The 18,403-nt window shown below is 37.8% G+C and overlaps 1 protein-coding gene across 1 annotated transcript; it reads left to right on the forward strand.

Annotated features, from left to right (window-relative positions):
• The first annotated feature begins 2,798 nt into the window (after positions 1 to 2,798).
• Positions 2,799 to 17,793, forward strand: LOC100892344. Its single transcript, XM_030992188.1, has 2 exons — positions 2,799 to 4,633; positions 16,112 to 17,793. The coding sequence occupies exons 1-2, from the start codon at positions 3,159 to 3,161 to the stop codon at positions 16,233 to 16,235; spliced, it is 1,599 nt and encodes a 532-aa protein (XP_030848048.1). The 5' UTR covers positions 2,799 to 3,158; the 3' UTR covers positions 16,236 to 17,793.
• The last annotated feature ends 610 nt before the right edge of the window (positions 17,794 to 18,403 follow it).

Raw genomic sequence — 18,403 nt, forward strand, 5'->3', positions numbered from 1 at the left:
TCAAACTATATGGACCAATGGAGTACATAGCATATTATTGGAGTAGGTCGGGGGCTATTCCCACAATATGTGCGCTTAGTATTTTAAATAACCAAAGATAATAAGAAGAAGATAGAAAGAAGAAACACTGCCTATATTGACAATGATACATGAATTATGTAGAATAATATTGATAGCTTTCTTGTATTAGTGTGTATATAGCGCCCCAGTCCGTTTCGCCATGACGCTCCTGATCGGCTCAAACATTAAAACCATGATCATGATATAAAGCGGCTAAAAAAAAGGGCACTTATCTGGTACCCATCCTAACACATAACAGATTCTTCCGTTGTGCAGATGTTTGCATGATTCTTTTTGTTGTATCCTGGCTTTTTGGCCTTCAACTTGTTGACAGCTTAACACGTTATTGTTTGGATCTTATGCGTGGGTGATCTTCAAGTTTGCGGATCTAATTGGAGAGAAAAACAAATATTTGTGGAACAGTGGCAGTCTTCTTGAAGTCTACTTTCAGCCATGCCGCCCTTGACCGGTCCACTGTAAGCATGCAGAGCGATCACAATTGAAAACTTACAAAGAGAGAAATGCCCTGTGCATCAGAGATTCTTTGTGGTAATATATGTTATAGACACGTAGTCTATTTTTATGGCATTGACCAGTTCACACTTCTCCAGCAGTCTACTAGAAAGTCACTTGTTTCAAAATCAGATCAGAAACCAAAACAATTTACTAAAGGAAACCAGGTCAGTGTTAAAGATGTTTTCGTAATCCAAATACAAGATTGTTGATAGCATTACGTTTGTGGATCAGCAATTAAGTGAGTATACGCCCTTTCGGAATCAGTATAGATAAGCAACACTCCCTCTCTCTAATAATCTAGAAATTATGATGATGATAATACATGTATCAGTAATAATCAGAATAATTATTCTTATTATAAGATTTATATAGCCGGCCCCTTCATAATGTCAATATCCCTCTAAAGTTTCTGGTTCACCGCTACGCCATAGGGCGCCATGCACTGTTCAAAATGGAAAGTGTATGTTCTGCCAGTAGATTCTCTCATCGTAAGGATATATATATATATATATATATATATATATATATACATACAGTCGAACCTGTCTATAGCGACCACTCGAGGGAAACACAAAAAGTGGTCTTTGTAGACAGGTTCCTTTTAAAATTAGTACATGTTTCAATGATAAATCATTTTCAAGATAAACAAAAGATGCGGTCTTTGTAGACAGTTGGTCACTAAAGCAGGTTTGACTATATATATATATATATATTTATACAATTTGAAATTAAATTATTCATACGCTTACCAAGTTTTGTATTTTTTTAACTATGTAAAAATTGATTTGTCCTGAATTATATCTCTTGACGATGTGACATATTAAAGCTTACATCTATAATTATTAAACAAAGGCCGCAATTCAACCAGGGGGGTGTTTCACAAAGATCCTAAGTCGATCTTAACTCTAAGTTGGACTTAACAATTATGGAAAGCCGTTAGCATCTTTGAAATTATTTTGTAAAAGCTTTTTTAAGAGACATAAAATGTTGATTCAAATCATTCATAATTTTCTATTATCAAGGAGAATTCATGTTCTTGATGTGGAATTTATAAGAAGTCTAAAATACTTGAATTTTCGCTTTGAACATATTTTATTTTAAGGCTACAAATTTAAGTCCAACTTAGAGTTAAGTTTGACTTAGGATCTTTGTGAAACACCCCCAGACCCCCTTTCATTCTTGAGGCACGAAACCACCAAAAAAAAAATGTATATAATTCAGTGATATAAACTATTATTGTTACATAACTACATCAATATAATTTGTTTGTAATTAAATGTGTTGAGTCTCTTTTTAAAATCTCCTCCATCGCAGTAATATATTGTATCCTATCATGCTTACATATTATGTCTGTATGTATGTAATGTTGTGTGTCACATGTCTTTGCTCATGCTGGTTCCCACTTTGTCATTATGTATCTAATAACATGAACTTTAATCACACGGTTATTTGTGTGCTGTTGACTTTGTCATTGAGCGCCGTTGATTTGTGTGCTGGTGATTTGACACTATACACATTCAAAGACACCATAGGACCATTTCTCAAATTGAAGGTAAAAGCTTTCAGTTGAACTCATCATACTGATTTTGTTCCTGCGTTGTTGGTTTTGTCGTCCGAGGTCATTATTCCTATTCACCGAATCACCGTGCTGAAAAGGGGAGTTGCATAAAAACCTCCTACTTATTCTCAAAAGATGGTCGAATTCGTCATACCATCACAATGCAGGCTTATCAGAGTGATCTTGTTCAGACCGGTCAGACTACAATAGGGGCCTTACGTCACGCATCAGTAGTCCTGGACTACTGGATAACGGACTCATTAAGAGCCTGATGCTAGTTTATATGCCCCCTTGATGACGAATGAAACGCGTGAACTTATGAAAATATATGTATATGATAACATGCAATTCTTATGATATATGATTTGAAAAAGAGAAGGGACATTGTAGTATTTTGACAAGTACGTTTTATATTAACGTATCAATTGATCTAGAACGTTTTAATCTTGTTAAACTACCACTTTACACTCTTGGTGAAAGTTTGGCGCTCATCTATGACCAACATGAAGCTACTGTACAGACGCCGGTACCTGCAGGGCTATGGTTAATGCTTATAGTGCCCGATCTGTGTTCATAACACGGACAGAACTGTTTTTTGTGCTCTACTGCGCTCCATTGTTGACTTTCTGCGTAGGTGGGGGTCCTATTGTATGCTAACAATAAAGGAGAGAGAGCGAGAAACACGCCAATATAATATGCATTGTACATGTAGTTAGCAGAGTCTAACTTTCCTTACCGATATAACAGTACAGCACGTTTTTATGCACTTGGAGAAACTGTGCTTCTTTTGGTGCGGCGTCGAACAGCCAAGGTCGTGGGAACGTCGATCAGGACTTGTCACTTCAGATCCAAAAGGCACTTGGCCTAGACCTGTTTTAGACACTTTGCGATGTTAGCTGTACGAATGATCTGCATTTGCGAATACACACGTTGGTAATGTGATATATGCGTCCGGATGAGATTTGTTAACGTTGAATTGGTGTAATAGTGATTGAAGCTTATGCAGTGACATCACGCTTGCAGCATGTCTTTCCTGAAAAAATTCAACAGACAGAAGAGCGTGGACTTGGAGGAGGAGGCGAGGAAAAAAGATGAGAAGGAGAAGGCGTCGGAAATGAGGAGGGCAAAACGTCACAGCGTTCACGTCAGTTCCAGAAGGGACAAGCCAGACGTCGCTGTCGACGCGCAAAGCAAGGATGATTCTATCGTCGAGGACAAGGGAATGCAGAAGAAAAAGGAAGCGGACAGGAAGGAACGGGAGAGGAGAAAATTTAAGGACATGTCGGGCATGGTGATGACAAGCTCGAATGAGTACCCTGTCTTCATCGTCCACTATCTCGGGCGGATGCCGGCAGATGCCGAGTTTGGGCGCCAGGCCGTGGAGGACCCCGTTCACCAGCTATGCAAACTCCGTGTGAAGCAGAAACTGCCAAAGACACTTCTGGCGTTTAATGTTGACGGGATGATGTGTCGGGAAGTGACGGGTCCTTTCTTGAAACCTAAGAAGGAAGGATGTACCTTCTTCATCCCGTTGCATCACATCACATACGGGGTTGCGTCTTTGACGCATCCTCAGGTCTTTGCGATTATCAGTAAGATGACGGACGACCCCTCACCAGCCAACCAGGTCCTGGTGCTTCATGCTTATCTGTGCGACAAGGCGGAGGACGCTCAGGGACTGACTTACTGGCAGCTTCAGGCTTACATCGAAGCCTTTGAAGATCTGAAGAGGAAACGGATGCTGAAGCAAAGGAGACAACAGGCTATGGGCAAGCATGGCCCACCTCCATCTTTAGAGGCGGGTACCAGTGGTGGTGCTCCTGCAAGTGATAGTGCTGGCCCTGGCGGTGCTCCTGCTCCCCCAAATGATAGTGGTGGCCCTGGTGGTGCTTCTGCTCCTGCTGATGGTAGTAATGACGGTGTTGGTAGCAGGTCATCAACCAAGAGCAAACACAAAAATCCTCCTACATCCACCACGTCATCATCATCCTCATCGGCATCATCATCTACCAAGGTAACGCCAACCCCAGCTCGGAAAACATCCGACAAGGATGTAGATGAAAGACAGGATATCGTCAATATGTCGCAGAAGCAGGTCCCTGGTAAAATGAAGATCGATGCATGGCCACCATCCAAACGAGGCCCCCCTCCCAAGCTCAGAGGGCCCCCACCAACTCTGGAACCGCTCCAAGTTGGTGGCCCTCCTACAGGACAGAATGGGAGATCCGCACAGGGTAGGACGGACTCTAAGGACTCAGCGTATGGTGAGGGCGAAGATGAGTTCCCCATCGCCTTCTCGCCGACTTCAGCGTCGGCATCGCAGTCGTCTTCGATGACGGGATCGGTGTTCCCCGGAATCGCTCCAAGGAGGCCGAGCGAGTCCGATCCGAACAAGACTGCATCTTTTGAGAGCAGGATCAGTGAGCTGCAGAACCTTGTTACAATGGATGCCGAGAAACTCAAACAGCTCATGATCAATGATTACCCAACACTGTCAAGGTAGGAATACTCATGATATTCACATATTGTATAATTGTTATGTTTGTATATAAACTCCTTGTCCTCGTCATTTTACTACTTTTCACTACTACTGCTGCTGCTGCTACTACGTACTACTACTTCTACCAATACTTCTACTTCTAATTTGTACTACTACGATTACTCCACTACTACCATACTACTACTACATCTACTTCTACTACTACTACTACTACAACTTCACAACCACTACTATACTATACTACTACAATAAGTACAACTCCTCCTATTCATCCTCATCCTCATCCTCCTCCTCCCCTCCTCTTCTTCCTTCTCTTCTACCTCTTTCTGCTCCCCTCCCCCCCCCCCCTCCTCCTCACCCGTGCCTCATTCCTACTTGATAATGATTATAATAGTAATCTCGAAAAAAATGATTTTGATAGCCCCTTGATATGATAGTCATGTTAAAATTAATGATGATAAGTCTTAAAGGTTAAGTCCACTCCAAAGATAATTTGCTTTTAACAGATGACTTTTCATAAAACCTTTTATGATCTTTGATGAATTGATACTATTTCCTGAATATTGTATATTCATTATTATTGATTTTTGTATATAGTTCATCAAAATTCACATTTTTCATGATTTAACTAAAAAAATTACACTTTATTATTGCATCCACACAAACACATATTACTATCAATCTAACTTGGATGCTGGTGTGAAGAAATAAGATTCTTAGAGGGGAAATAGGAAATCTATATTATCAATATAAAGAAAACAATTAGTGGATAGTGAGGCAATGACGTCACAGACTCGTGAGTGAGTTGCCGATATGTCTTGTGATTTTCAAAGTTTTTCATGTCACTAAAAAATCATAAATTTCTCATTAGGTATCCGATTTTGCTCAAACTTGTTTTGTTGGGTGTGTCTGATTTTTCTCCTTCCATTGAAAGTAAGTTATTTTTGGAGTGGACTCGCCCTTTACCAATAACGATTGAGAAAATAAGAAATCTTAGAGTGATATTACACTGTACTACAGAAGTACCTAACAGAAGTTTCTGTTACATGCTAATTCTCCACCACCATTACTACTACAGCTCCAACTTATCATGTTATCCTCTTAAAATGCACCTCTAACTTTTTTCCGCTCTTATTACATTTTCTCTTGTAAGAGCTATGTATACAAACAGTATTGCAGTGCGATTTCTATTATAACAAAATATTACTTATTATCTTGATTTATTAAAAAAAGTGTAAAGCATCATCTAATCACATATGATTTTGTGTAGAATACTTTTCCACTTTATATATATATATATATATATATATATATATATATATGTGTGTGTGTGTGTGTGTGTGTGTGTGTAAGTATGGGTGTATGTGTAGGGCTTGTATGTTTTTTGTTTGTTTCGGTTGTTATACGGGTTTTCTTGGGGGTAAAACAAGTTTAATTTTAAATCTTTATTATGTTCATCACATTTTGTTTAATTATTTTGGGGGAGCTAACTCGACAAACTCATTTATTTGAGTTTTTATAACTACCCTTTTTCCATTATTGTTTGATATGTTAATGTACTTATGTAAATTCTAGTGACAGATTTTGCATGTTATTTACAGTACCTTGTTGAAAATGTATGTGTTTTTGAAATGTGATTTTTATGGAAATGAATTGAATTGTAATACCATTGCAATTTACATTGGCATGCTCTTACTATGTCCTTTTCACTTTACCTTACTGCAACTTTATCGTTCTTTAGCTTGCTTCAACAATAACCCACCTTTTTAATGGCCTTCAGAACTAAATTGATTTAGTAGATTCCGAGTAGAAGTAAACAAATTGGCTACATATTTCACTCAGAATAAACGCAACGGTTGGTTGGTTTGGATTAAGTGCAGTGGTACATGGTTGGCAAATCTTGATAAATTTTTTTTCGATATAAGTTTATGCTTCTGTTTGTTACCTTATTATCTCATGCCTTGACGATGGCCCTGTATGATAGTTTGTTTAATGAAGCCTGTACATTTTTTTAATTGAAAATAAAAATGGTTCTGGTCTAGCGCTCATGTCTGTCAGACACAAACGTGTAGCTGCCATTTGGCACTCTAGCATTTTAAGGAATTGCAAGGTACCCATTTACCTAACCTGGGTCGAGTGTGGCAAATGTAGATTAATGTCTTGTCAAAGGAGCTTAGTGCGCTGGCAGGGATTCGAACCCCGTACCCTGTGGTTTACAGTCCGGCGGCTTATCCACTATAGACCACAACACATCTACTAGTTATTCATCAACAACCAAGAACACGTACTTGAGTTACACACAATGTAGTCTATGATAACTGTCTGCAATATGATGTTTCTCTCTGTCTTCATAGTCTTTGCCTTCAAATTGGCTCTGATCGAACCCAGGTTCGAAATTAAGTAACACCTTTCGGATGGTGGCATTATTAATGGTCGGTCGAACCCAGATTCGAAATTAAGTCACGTCTTTCGGATGGTGACGTTATAGGTCGGTTGAACCCAGATTCGAAATTAAGTCACGTTTTCCGGATGGTGGCGTCAAAGGTCGTTCGCAAATAGTCGAATAGTCGAAATAGTCTGATTGATATATACGTCTGTAAAACCCAATTACACACAATAACAAGATTATGAATGAATCTTAAAACCGTACATGTACGTGCGGATACTTCTAAATGAAAACGACCTTGCCCTCTTTTCTCTTTGTTCCTCATATTAGGATCGTCGATATTATATTCCACAGCCACATGTAATTTCTGAAACTATCATAGAATGGGAACGCCCAATAATAATGCCATATCCGGTTAAAGATATTGTTGAGTTCTGGTCATGCATTGTGAAAGAAAAGGTGCGGAATGGATCAGAAAAAGTTGATCATGTAGCTTGTAACTATTGGTGTATAATGCAAGGTTCTGCATGGAGTCATCAAAATCATAATAAATTTGGCCCAGTCTTGGTAAAGTAACAAGCACTGTACACAGAAAGATGTATATGGGACTACTCAAATGGTGTCGGGGCTACTGATTTCCTTATCTTTTGATGCTCATTACTCAGCCAGTATACATTTTCTACCAAAATTGTTTGGCAAATGACATTTGTTTGTAATCTTGAACATTCAGTGTAAGTTTCGTTTGATTCTGTTAGAATTCATTATCTTTTTTTACCAGAACTCAAGTTTATCTTTGATATAAAGGAATTCGGGCGGAGCTCGAAAGCAAATACTCGAAGACGTCATACATTGTATTCTTTGGCATGCCGATTGGTCTCGCATACAATAAAGTCTGCAAACTTGAATGGGCCTACGTTTGATATTCCAGATTGTTAAAACGAGAAAAGGAAAATTTACCATTGATAAAAAGAAAGAATTTTGTCTTATAACAGTAAGTTGGCACCATTCTGCGTCACTTTCCCACCACACCCTATACACCCTATGTCCTCTCTCATGGCACCACACCTTTTATCATGAATGTTCGAACATTAAACGCACCGTGGCACTCAGGGTGTATCTTCGAAGTAAACAAGTGAGCACGTCCCCCGCCCCCCTCCCCCCACTCAGTGTTATTTAGGGTACGCATATGCTTGTTCCCTCTTTTTTAAAGCACCCCCTATATGAGGACTGCCAACATTTCCAAACCCCCCTTTCGCGGGCTTTTCCTGCCTTGGAGACCCCCCTAGATCATGAAAAATGCTCAATGTACCCCCCCCCCCCCCCATTCACGACTGAAAGGAAGTAGAGGGGGTAGAGAGGAAAAGGTGAGGGGTGCCATTGCTCCTTAATGGCTCGACCTTTGCTCCACCAACGATAGGAGCATAATGTTACCAATGTTGTATAGCAGCGAGACCAGTCTACATAGATCTCGAGTTTTAATGTATTGAACTTTGACCCAGGCTCACAATGTTGCCGACGATGTAAAGCAGCGAGCCCAGTACATTCCTCGGATCTGGGTGTCTCGGGTTTGGTGTTGACTACGAGACATAATGCAGATTGAATGTTCAAGTTCAATTCTTTTATTTCCACATCTGATATTAAAAAAGAAAACAAGTACAATTTATATGCATATATACAATAATAAATGTTAAAATGAGAGAGGCTAATGGCCTATCAAGGTTATTCCTAAAGATGATAACATTTGCATAAAAAGTTTCTTCAATATACTAAAAACAAGATAAAAATACAAAGATTAAAGTGACGCAAACATCAACATATAGAAATAAACCAGACAAATCCATCCAAACAAAACAAAAAAGACATTTATGTAAAAATAATTCTAGTTACACATTTTCATTTACAAGATAATGCTTAAGCTTCTTTTTGAAAATTGACACTGTTGGGCATTGAAGTTCAAAAGTAATCAAAAGTTTCATACTGTCATGACTGTTCTTGGTCTAGGGACCCTTCGATCTCGACTACGACACTGGTAACATGCAATGGGGACTTGATATTTATTGGGAGTCGACGGTACCCAAATAAAACATACCCCATACAATGGGACCATAATTAAAATGATAGCAAAGACTTTCGAAAAATCTACCCAAGGAAGTTTCAAAAGCCTTTTCAGTCACCTTTTAGTTTGTGCTAACATCACAATGACGTATTAGGTCATTCCAACATAATTTGCATTGGATATATATTGACATTCCCCCCCCCCCCCCGCCTCAGATTGTATGAAGTCTCTGCGATCTATTGCCAGCTATATACAGGACGAAATCATAATTATATTACAGGCGCAATAAATACGTAATAAAACGTATTTATTCAATGTTAAAAGTGTACACTCATGAACTCAGCGTCCAACACTACATGTACTTCCTTGCTTCTAAGTGGATTTTCTAATTGGTATGACTTTTTCTTGTAACTCTTTCCTTTCTATTTGAAGTGCATAGGGACATGACATCCTGTAATGTGTTATGCGCTATAAAAGAACTGAGTATTATTATTATTACAGGCCATCGACCAATTGATTTCAACTATATCGTTATGTGTTGCTTAATATCAAGTAAAGGTATTGTATTGCTATTCACTGTAGTGATTGTGTTCCTACGTTACAATGATTACAATCTATATCCTTGTCTTGAATATTGATTATCTAAATTTACCATTGTGTGTGTCATTCTCGTATTTTAATGGCAATATCGTTTTATATAAAATAATTTAAACAATATTTAGCTTTTATATAGCGCTTGATACAATGTCTCTAAGCACTTTACAAATATACTATTACCCCGGTCATTGGATTCAATACTTGTCCGCATACACTGTGTGCACAATCTCCACTCCCTGGGGAGCATTCCAGCCAGTCATTACTTGACGCTCAAAGACTGTTTGACCAACTTAAGGGCGCGTTCATGCTTGATTTTGACGGCCAGAATCAGGCATCTGTTACGCGTTTAGTTTAAAACACGGTTGCGTCTTAGCTCACTTTTGTAGAATCACCGAAAAACGGCGATCACGATCGCCGATCGTAAACTCACAAAAAGATGCGTTTACAATTTGTAAACGCGTTTAAATGGGGTCAACGCACTGACCTCTAGTGGGTCTACGTAGCATGCACAGTGAAGGTTTGCGAATCCAGCTGGAAGACCAATTAAGGCCACACACGGAGAATTGCCTGGGGAGCCAGAGAAGTAAGCATGAACACTACATCGTGGAACTGCGATCACGATGAGCGTTTACGATGAGCGTTTCAGATCGCTCATTCTGCCTTCAAAATTTAAGCATGAACGCAGCCTAACGGTCGCATCCTACCTATATTGTAAATGAAAGCTCGTATATTCTGTTTCGATCCACAACGATGTAAACAATCATAATTATGCTTTACAACAGAGTTAACGCCCCTGTGGCTCAGAATAGACGGTGAAACGGAAATGGTTTTGGTTTTTGTTTGGCATTTTATTTCAGTGTTAACCCTTTGTCAGTGGTTTAATGAACGTGAGGCCGAATGACTGCCTTTTATCACGTCTAATAATTTTCTTTTATCCAAAAAAAAAAAAAAAATCCAAAAAAGAGTTTATTCATCAAATGATTAGCAGCCAAAGGCTGAATTGCACATTTGTTACATTTAAAGATATACAAAATAAATTATTGAAAATAGATACATACAAACAAAATTGCAAAGTGCACGTTACAAACCAATAGTAAATGTTAAAAGTTTAAAAAGTGATGAGTGGCAGTGGGCATTCTCGTGGTGATGGGCACACATGTCCAGGAGGTGGGCCCCTTCCCCTTCAAAAAAATAATTCATCAAACGACCCCCTCCCCCCTATAACTATAACTAGATCCGATTGCTGAAAGCTATACAAAAAGGGGATTATGTAAACTTCGCAAAACACCAACAAACAAAAAACACACACTCAAAGGACCCACTAACACACCCCCCAATGAAGAAGACACAAACCGCACACGCAGCACTCAAACACATACAAATCAGATAACAAGCGCACAAAACAATAGCCATAACCACAATTAGCCATAACCACCTTTCAAAACTTTACACTATAAATAAAGATATTCACTCTTACTCTATGTAGCATTGCTACGTACAGCAATACGCAAGAAGCATAGGAATTATAAAAGAAAGGTATAAGAGAAATGACCTTCTGTAGACCAACATTGACAACAACATCAACAATATCCATCTAGTACAAATAATTTCCTTTTATCCAAATAGCCATAACCACCTTTCAAAACGTTTACACTATGAATAAAGCTATTCACTCTTACCCTACCTGCAATTCCTCAAATTTTCATCTGATAAACCCGAAATTACTTATTGCCCATAGATCCATATAAGACACCATGGTCCTGACCTATGGAACTCTCTCCCAGAATCTATTAATTCATGTTGCTCCCTCTACTCATTTAAGGCCAAAGTTAAAACGATATTATTATCAGAATACTCAAGGTAGAATTAATTTATGTTTCATTGCCAGTAAAATATTTATTGTATTTCATATTATTGTTATCGAAACTGTAAACTTTCATGAATGCAGAAGAAAATCAAATGTCTCCTGAAATTCAGTAATGGTTTTCACTTAGTCAAAATGACCTTGTTTTTGTGTGTGACATTTCCATGCCGCGCACCTTTTTTGGAGAAGAATGTTTGTATTAGCAAATGTTTGACGTCATTACTCTGTATTTTTCATTTCCAAATTCCAATGCGTTTTAAATGATTTGTTCAGTCACGTCTGCCTATATAAACAGATACAATATGAAGTCAGCGGGGTTTATAGACCGGGCATAATAATGCACAGTTCAAACAAGCTCATTTTCTCACGCAAACAACCATCATGTACTGTAGAATCATGCAGCGAATCGGCAAATCCATATTCAATTCACGTTTTACAAACATAATTTAATCTTTTACAACGGAGCTGATTTTATGCAAAGATGCACTTGGATGAAAATATCATTGTCAACATTTTTTGTAGCGCAGAAAAAAGTAACAAAGATTGAATTGGGGGGAAATATAGGAGTGGCATTAAGTATTTGTTCTATGGTTAAAGGGTTTATCTCCGGGGGGGGGGGGGGGCCTCTCAGACACAAGTGCTACCCACCCGTGTCCATCAACCTCTGAAATGGACCCTAATGGCGTATCGCACCTTTTCTGAAGTGACCCTAAAGGCGTAAGTGTCGCACATGGGTCAAAACCTGTGAACCTGAAAAGGTACCTTTTTCGGTTTGTGTGCGATTAGTGCTTGAAAAACACCCCCTTTTTAAGGAAAACGTCGACGACGCCGTATATAGCTGAAAACCATTTCGAAGCTTTTTTAGACGCGGGTGCGTATATAGCCAGTCATGTTAGAAGTGAACCCCCCCCCCCCCCCCGGATTAATCTTGAAATATCAGTTCATTTGTCATGAGAAGAAAGACTTATTTGTGTAACTGGACAAGAGAAAGAAGTGTGTTACCTTTTCGCACGCTATATAATATTCGAGCAAACAAATGGATATATCATTAGTTCAGTGTCGAATGTAAATAAAAGCTTTCTGAGAGGGAACAATATTCTCTATAGGCCATTAGTTAGTATTCAGTTTATTCATGTACAATTACATTATGCTAATTTCCGATTTTGATGAAAGAAATTTAGAAATTTAAAAAGTAAAGTATAGGCATCAAGTTGCTTTATATCTTACGTTCTGTGATAAAAGAGATTTTATCATTTACTAGTGATGTATAGAACTGTGATATCTAACAATCAATGATATAAGTCCTCTTGCCCCTCTTTCGACGTATTGAGATTCTGTCCCCATTTAATTTAATTTAATTATAAAAGTCGTATCAAGACTTAGTTGCTGTCTTGATAACATTTTTTTCCCCATTCTACTTTTACTTATGGACAATATACTGCGCAACGATGATTCTCTCCCTCAAAACAACCACAGTAACCTTGTATCATATCTGAACTTAAATTATTATTGGAATCATGTTTGTCTAAATTCCACTTGCCCGTTATTCGACGTATTAAGATTCTTTTCCCATTTAGTTTACCTGTAAAAGTCGCTGTCTAGTTGCTGTCTCTATAACAGCTTTGTCCATACTTTATGGACAATAGACTGTGCCATTAGGATTCTCTCCCTCTATAAGCGACCGCAGTAGCCTTGTATCATATCTGAACTTGTATTATTATTGGAATCATTTTTGTCTAGCTGGTCGACCAGGATGCGAGGCAAATACCACAGTCGCCCCCACGAGACCAACACCAGACTGACTACAGACCGAAAAAGAGAATGGCGTGACCCCCACTGAATTTTTTTTTTTTAAATCGGTCGGTTTGCCGTTGGTTTTTGCGGTCGGACTGGTGTCACAGATCATCTATTCGGACAAAAATAAAAGACTTGTTTGAGAACAGGATCTGATAGACTATTCTTGTAAATGATATTTAAATTGTACAGTTTTAGTAACTGCAATAGCGGATCCGGGATAAACATGGGGGCATAGATGAGTTTCTTTGACCAAACAAAAATATATCATTTCAGGTATCCTTTTGGGGGCTTAACTGCTTCTAGTCCAGGAATCAGGGGCACATTGGGGAACACATTTGTATTATTTACTACATGTGCCGACAGTATCGACTCGAAACCAAATGGGAAAAATCGTTATATGATTAAAGTTCTACGTAGAATTGCTACGTACAGCGATACGTAATAAGTAATAGGAATTATAAAAGAAAGGAGTGAAGTTACTTTCTGTAGACCAACGTTAACAACAACATGAGAAATTTCCATCTAGGGCCGTTTTTTTGAAACCCTCATGAGCCAAAGTAGTCTTGGACACCCCCCCCCCCCCAAAAAAAAAAAAAAAAAAAAATTAAATTACTACGTTTTACAGTGAGATGCCTATACCATAAGTCCTCGAACTTAGATTTTATTATGACAGATTCGAGAAATTGGGCCTTGAATTCTGTGAGCTTATAAGATATGTTGGATTTAATTTTCTTTTTCTTCTTAACCATGGGCCCAATGTCCTTGTCTCCCCCTCCTTCGAACCACTACTGGCCACTTTTGAGCTTCTTCGTCAAATTGTCACTTGTCAGGAGAATTCTTCTTTTAACCCTAAAAAGGCCTGGCTATTTGAGGTCTTAGTACGGCAAGGGGCCATTATGTCCCCCTCCCCCCCCCCCCCGATCGCCGCGAAAATTTGCACGCATGTCAAGTGAAGTGTATAGAATAATATAATAATTACAATTTTTTGAAAAATTCACTCATTTGCATATTTATGGTAATTTATGCAAATAAAGTCATACAAATCACATTTTTACCCATAAATCATATATTATTAATATTTATAAGCATTCTTTTTCACTACATATATTCATTAGACCTTTCTGAATAATAATACGACAAAAAAAATTGGAAGAGCCAGCTTATTCCTTATGTTATCCCTTGTTTTGATAATTTCTTATGTATTCCATTGTTTTTTTTAACTTATGTATTTCATTGAATTTCAAAATCAATCGGAAAAATCGTGGGTTAAGGAATGTGGATGACTTGGAAGCTGTAACGCAATATGAGCCCCTTTAATCCTGCTTTAAGTACCATTTGCTTAAGAATGGGAAGCATTCGGTTTGTTTAAACTGTACTATGAATATATCTCCCTCTTCTGTAGTGCTTGGCAGTTGTATTTATCTAGCTCTTGATATTTCGGCAGATTTTAGTCATGGTTTTCCACGCTACACTCACTAATTCGTGATCACAATGCCCCTTTTAGTAGGGATTTTTAGTAGACCCTAGTTAAAACGTGTAATTCATATGAATGTGTGTAGGAGGAAAGTCCATTTCGTTCTAGTACGTTCATTTAGTGATTAGCTGGGGGGAGGTGGCATCAGCAGTTCCCTCTCTGTCGAATAAGTTATTTTTTCAAAGAGTCAATAACCTTCAAATTTTCCAAGCCGTACGTAAGACTCGCCTTTAATGCTTGCTGGTAACAATAATTTTAAGTTTCCCTTCTTAGATTTAAGCTTTTAGTTAATTGACTACAAATATTTATATTGATTTACTTACTTGACTAAGGGGCTTATGTATCGAAATTATTTGTAGACATTGAAATGTGCGAATTATAAAATTTATATGAAATAAAAACATTTTATATAAAATGAAGAAAAAAAGGAGAACTATAACAAGTCTGTGATGGCTTTGTATGACAAAGCTTCCACCAAGATATACAATTGACTGTTATAGAGTGGTGAAGTGTGACGTCATCAAAAATCTGTTTTTAGAATTTCTCAATTTGTTTTCCTTCATTTTCCGAGTGAGCTTCAAAAATAATGTCCAAATGTCGAAAACCAATTGAATATGTTAAGTTTTGGCTGAGATATGACCATCTGAATAAGTAGATTTCATAGGAACTCAGTGTTATTTTGCTCTGGTTCTTAACATTACACTCTAAAAACTGAAATGTTAAATGTCAATTTAAAAGGGTCGAGGAGTGACCACTCTTTCAAAATGTCAGATTGTTTCTTTTAACCTGCTAGATTCAACCTTTATAGTGTTGGATCCAGCATGTTCAAAGTGTTAATCTACCATTTTGAAAGAGTGGTCACTCCTCGGCCCTTTTAAATGTTGATTTAACATTTCAGTTTTTAGAGTGTACGAACCAGAGCAAAAGCATTGATTATACATCATAAGGATACTTACAAATACAACACAAAAATAAACTTGTTGTGGAAAAGAGGGATACGAAAGATTAAAAATTGGCTGGATTTTTCCAGGATATTTAGAATACAAATAAAGTTTCAGTCTTTTTTTTTCTTTAATTAAAACTATCCTTGCATGAACGTACGTTGGTTTTTTCCCTTGACAATACGAAGTTAGATTTTTTTTTTTTTAATGAAAAAAAACCCTATGGTGCTAAAAAAGTGATATGGCCCATGGGCAATGTGGCTATATAGACAGATATATTGATGTGAACCCATTTTATATCAATGCAAAGATCGTTGCTAATTTTGTCTTTTTACGTTCTCCATTTCTTTTTCTTTTAATAGAAAAATCCTCTACAAGATGGCCATCGATCAAAATGGCGTCGTTACAAGGAAGGAAACCCCAGAAGACGACCAGGGGCCGACATCGACAAAGACGGTCGCTGCTCCCGACGACAGCATTGTATAACAGCAGCGGGACGACGACATCGACTTGACTATTCTTGCCAGCGAATAAGTGTACATTGACGATAGAGTGAGTGGTGATCATTGCCGTCATCGACAACGCTTTCATCATCATTTTCGTCGTGGTTGTTGTCATCGACACGACATTCTATTCCTACGTCAATGTTATTGATGTCCATTTTTGGTGTTTGTGAGCTTCAATATCATCATCTTATTAACTGTCATCATCTTATTAACTGTCATCGCGTTTACTTAAACATCCATTTGCCGAAGTTTGTATGTGTGAGTAATACTTCGGACACATCGCCAAACCGACTCCAAACCATTGAGATATATGCAATTTTTATTATTTCTCTTTGCTCCAAAGCGACCAATTTTGGGCCATTAGGGGTAACGGATTTCACGGTCGGACTGATATCGGTCTCGTTGGTGAGACTAGAGTATAACTACAGTAACTCACTTTGAAAAGAAACGCAGAACGCAAAGAATTCATTTACATTTTGTGTTGTTCTTGTTTTACGAAGGAAGGGGGATGGTAATCTCCTTCAATGAACAAGCTACGAGACTGACAGCCCGCGAGACCGGCATTCTATAAGAGGCCTGCAGGCTACGTGAACGTCAGCCTACGAGACCGATAGCACACGATACCGATAGCACACGAGACAAAAAGTTCCGAGAGGTCGGTGCAAGAAATTTTAGGGTAGATAAAATTGTGTTAATGAAAATCGGAAAAACCAATGGATTACGAAAGGAAATATATATAGAGAGAGAAGGGGGTAGATAGAGGAAAACAAAGAAAGGCCTATATAATTAAAATAAGAAATTGTATATGAGACTTAAAGATAGAAAATCAAAGAAATAAACGAGAAAATAAAGAATAAGAATAGATAGTCGCTGAATACGTAGAAGGCTCACAAGAATATTATTAGTCTCGCAGGCCTTTGGTCTTGTCGTAGTCTTTTGGTCTCGTGTGAGCCGCACATGTAGGTCTATACAGTAGTGCTTCCATTATAATTATAATGGTCAATGTGAATATTGAAATAACCTATATCGCTGTCTATAAAATTGTATTGTTAATATTTTTCATCAAAATGATCAAAATTTATTATGTAGATTTTGTCTTCATCTTGTTTCTTTATATTTTGTTTAAAGTGTATTTTGATACGAATTTTTGCATAATTTCGAAATGTTCAAAGGTATGAAAATTATTGAATTATATTGTATAGCCATATCGTTGCGAAGAATCATTTTCTTACTCTGTTACATACTACGAAATTTAAAACTGATCCCTAGACTGTTGTTAATATATAATGTTTATATTAGTTCTTTTTCGTTGATGGTAATAATTCTTGTCATAAGGAGAATTGTATACCTCCGTATAGAAACTAGAGCGTAGAAGGCATGAATATTTCTTCCTGTATTTTTTCTCTCTTTACATTGGTGTCTACAAAATGCAATTAGGCTGAATTACTTGTTTTTGTTTTGTAATGTCTTTGAAATATAAAGTTAACTGTCGGGGTAAACTGGCATACGTGCACGTACCTCTTATAGCTAAATGACAATCCATTGTGCCTTATATTATATACTCATTCAAAGGCTGCAGTTTGTATGCAAGCGAGTGATTATTGTTGTACACGGTGCGTCAATTTCGATTGCGTCATTACATGCGCTAATAATAGAGCGCTAGCATGCGCCAATAAGTCAACGCAATATTACACTTTTCATTTTGCATTCAGTGCTTGTAAGATATCTCTCTCAAAGGCGCGTCAAAAAAACGCGCCAGTTGCTGACGCAGCAGTACGACAGCAAAATGAGACCTCGTATGCAACGGGTCTTAAAGGTATAGACCAGTTTTGGAACCCCCCCCCCCCTCTCAAAAAATGAAATGGAAGCTCTTATTACCAATCATGTGGAAAATATGTTTGGACTAAAACGTGATGATACAAATTTTGCCGGAAACCGCCTATATATTTGGTAAATTATCATATTGATCCGGCCTGGATAGATATCACGAATGCACTTCAACATTGAGCATTTGGGCATATATTCTGCTTTTTTGCGAATTTAGGTTGAAGTATTGCCATCTGAAGGCAATATTTAAACAATATTGAATGGATATTTTGCACCCAAAACCCTTGAACCGCAATTTTACCACTACCGGTCTATATCTTT

The sequence above is a fragment of the Strongylocentrotus purpuratus genome, unplaced genomic scaffold, assembly GCF_000002235.5.
Source record: "Strongylocentrotus purpuratus isolate Spur 01 unplaced genomic scaffold, Spur_5.0 spur5_scaffold_2, whole genome shotgun sequence".
Taxonomy (NCBI): Eukaryota; Metazoa; Echinodermata; class Echinoidea; order Camarodonta; family Strongylocentrotidae; genus Strongylocentrotus; species Strongylocentrotus purpuratus.

Bases quoted from the DNA above. Each gene is read 5' to 3' on its own strand.
- LOC100892344 (XM_030992188.1), top strand. From the start codon at position 3,159: ATGTCTTTCCTGAAAAAATTCAACAGACAGAAGAGCGTGGACTTGGAG. The intron at 4,634-16,111 runs GTAGGAATACTC...TTCTTTTAATAG, and splicing joins GATTACCCAACACTGTCAAG to AAAAATCCTCTACAAGATGG.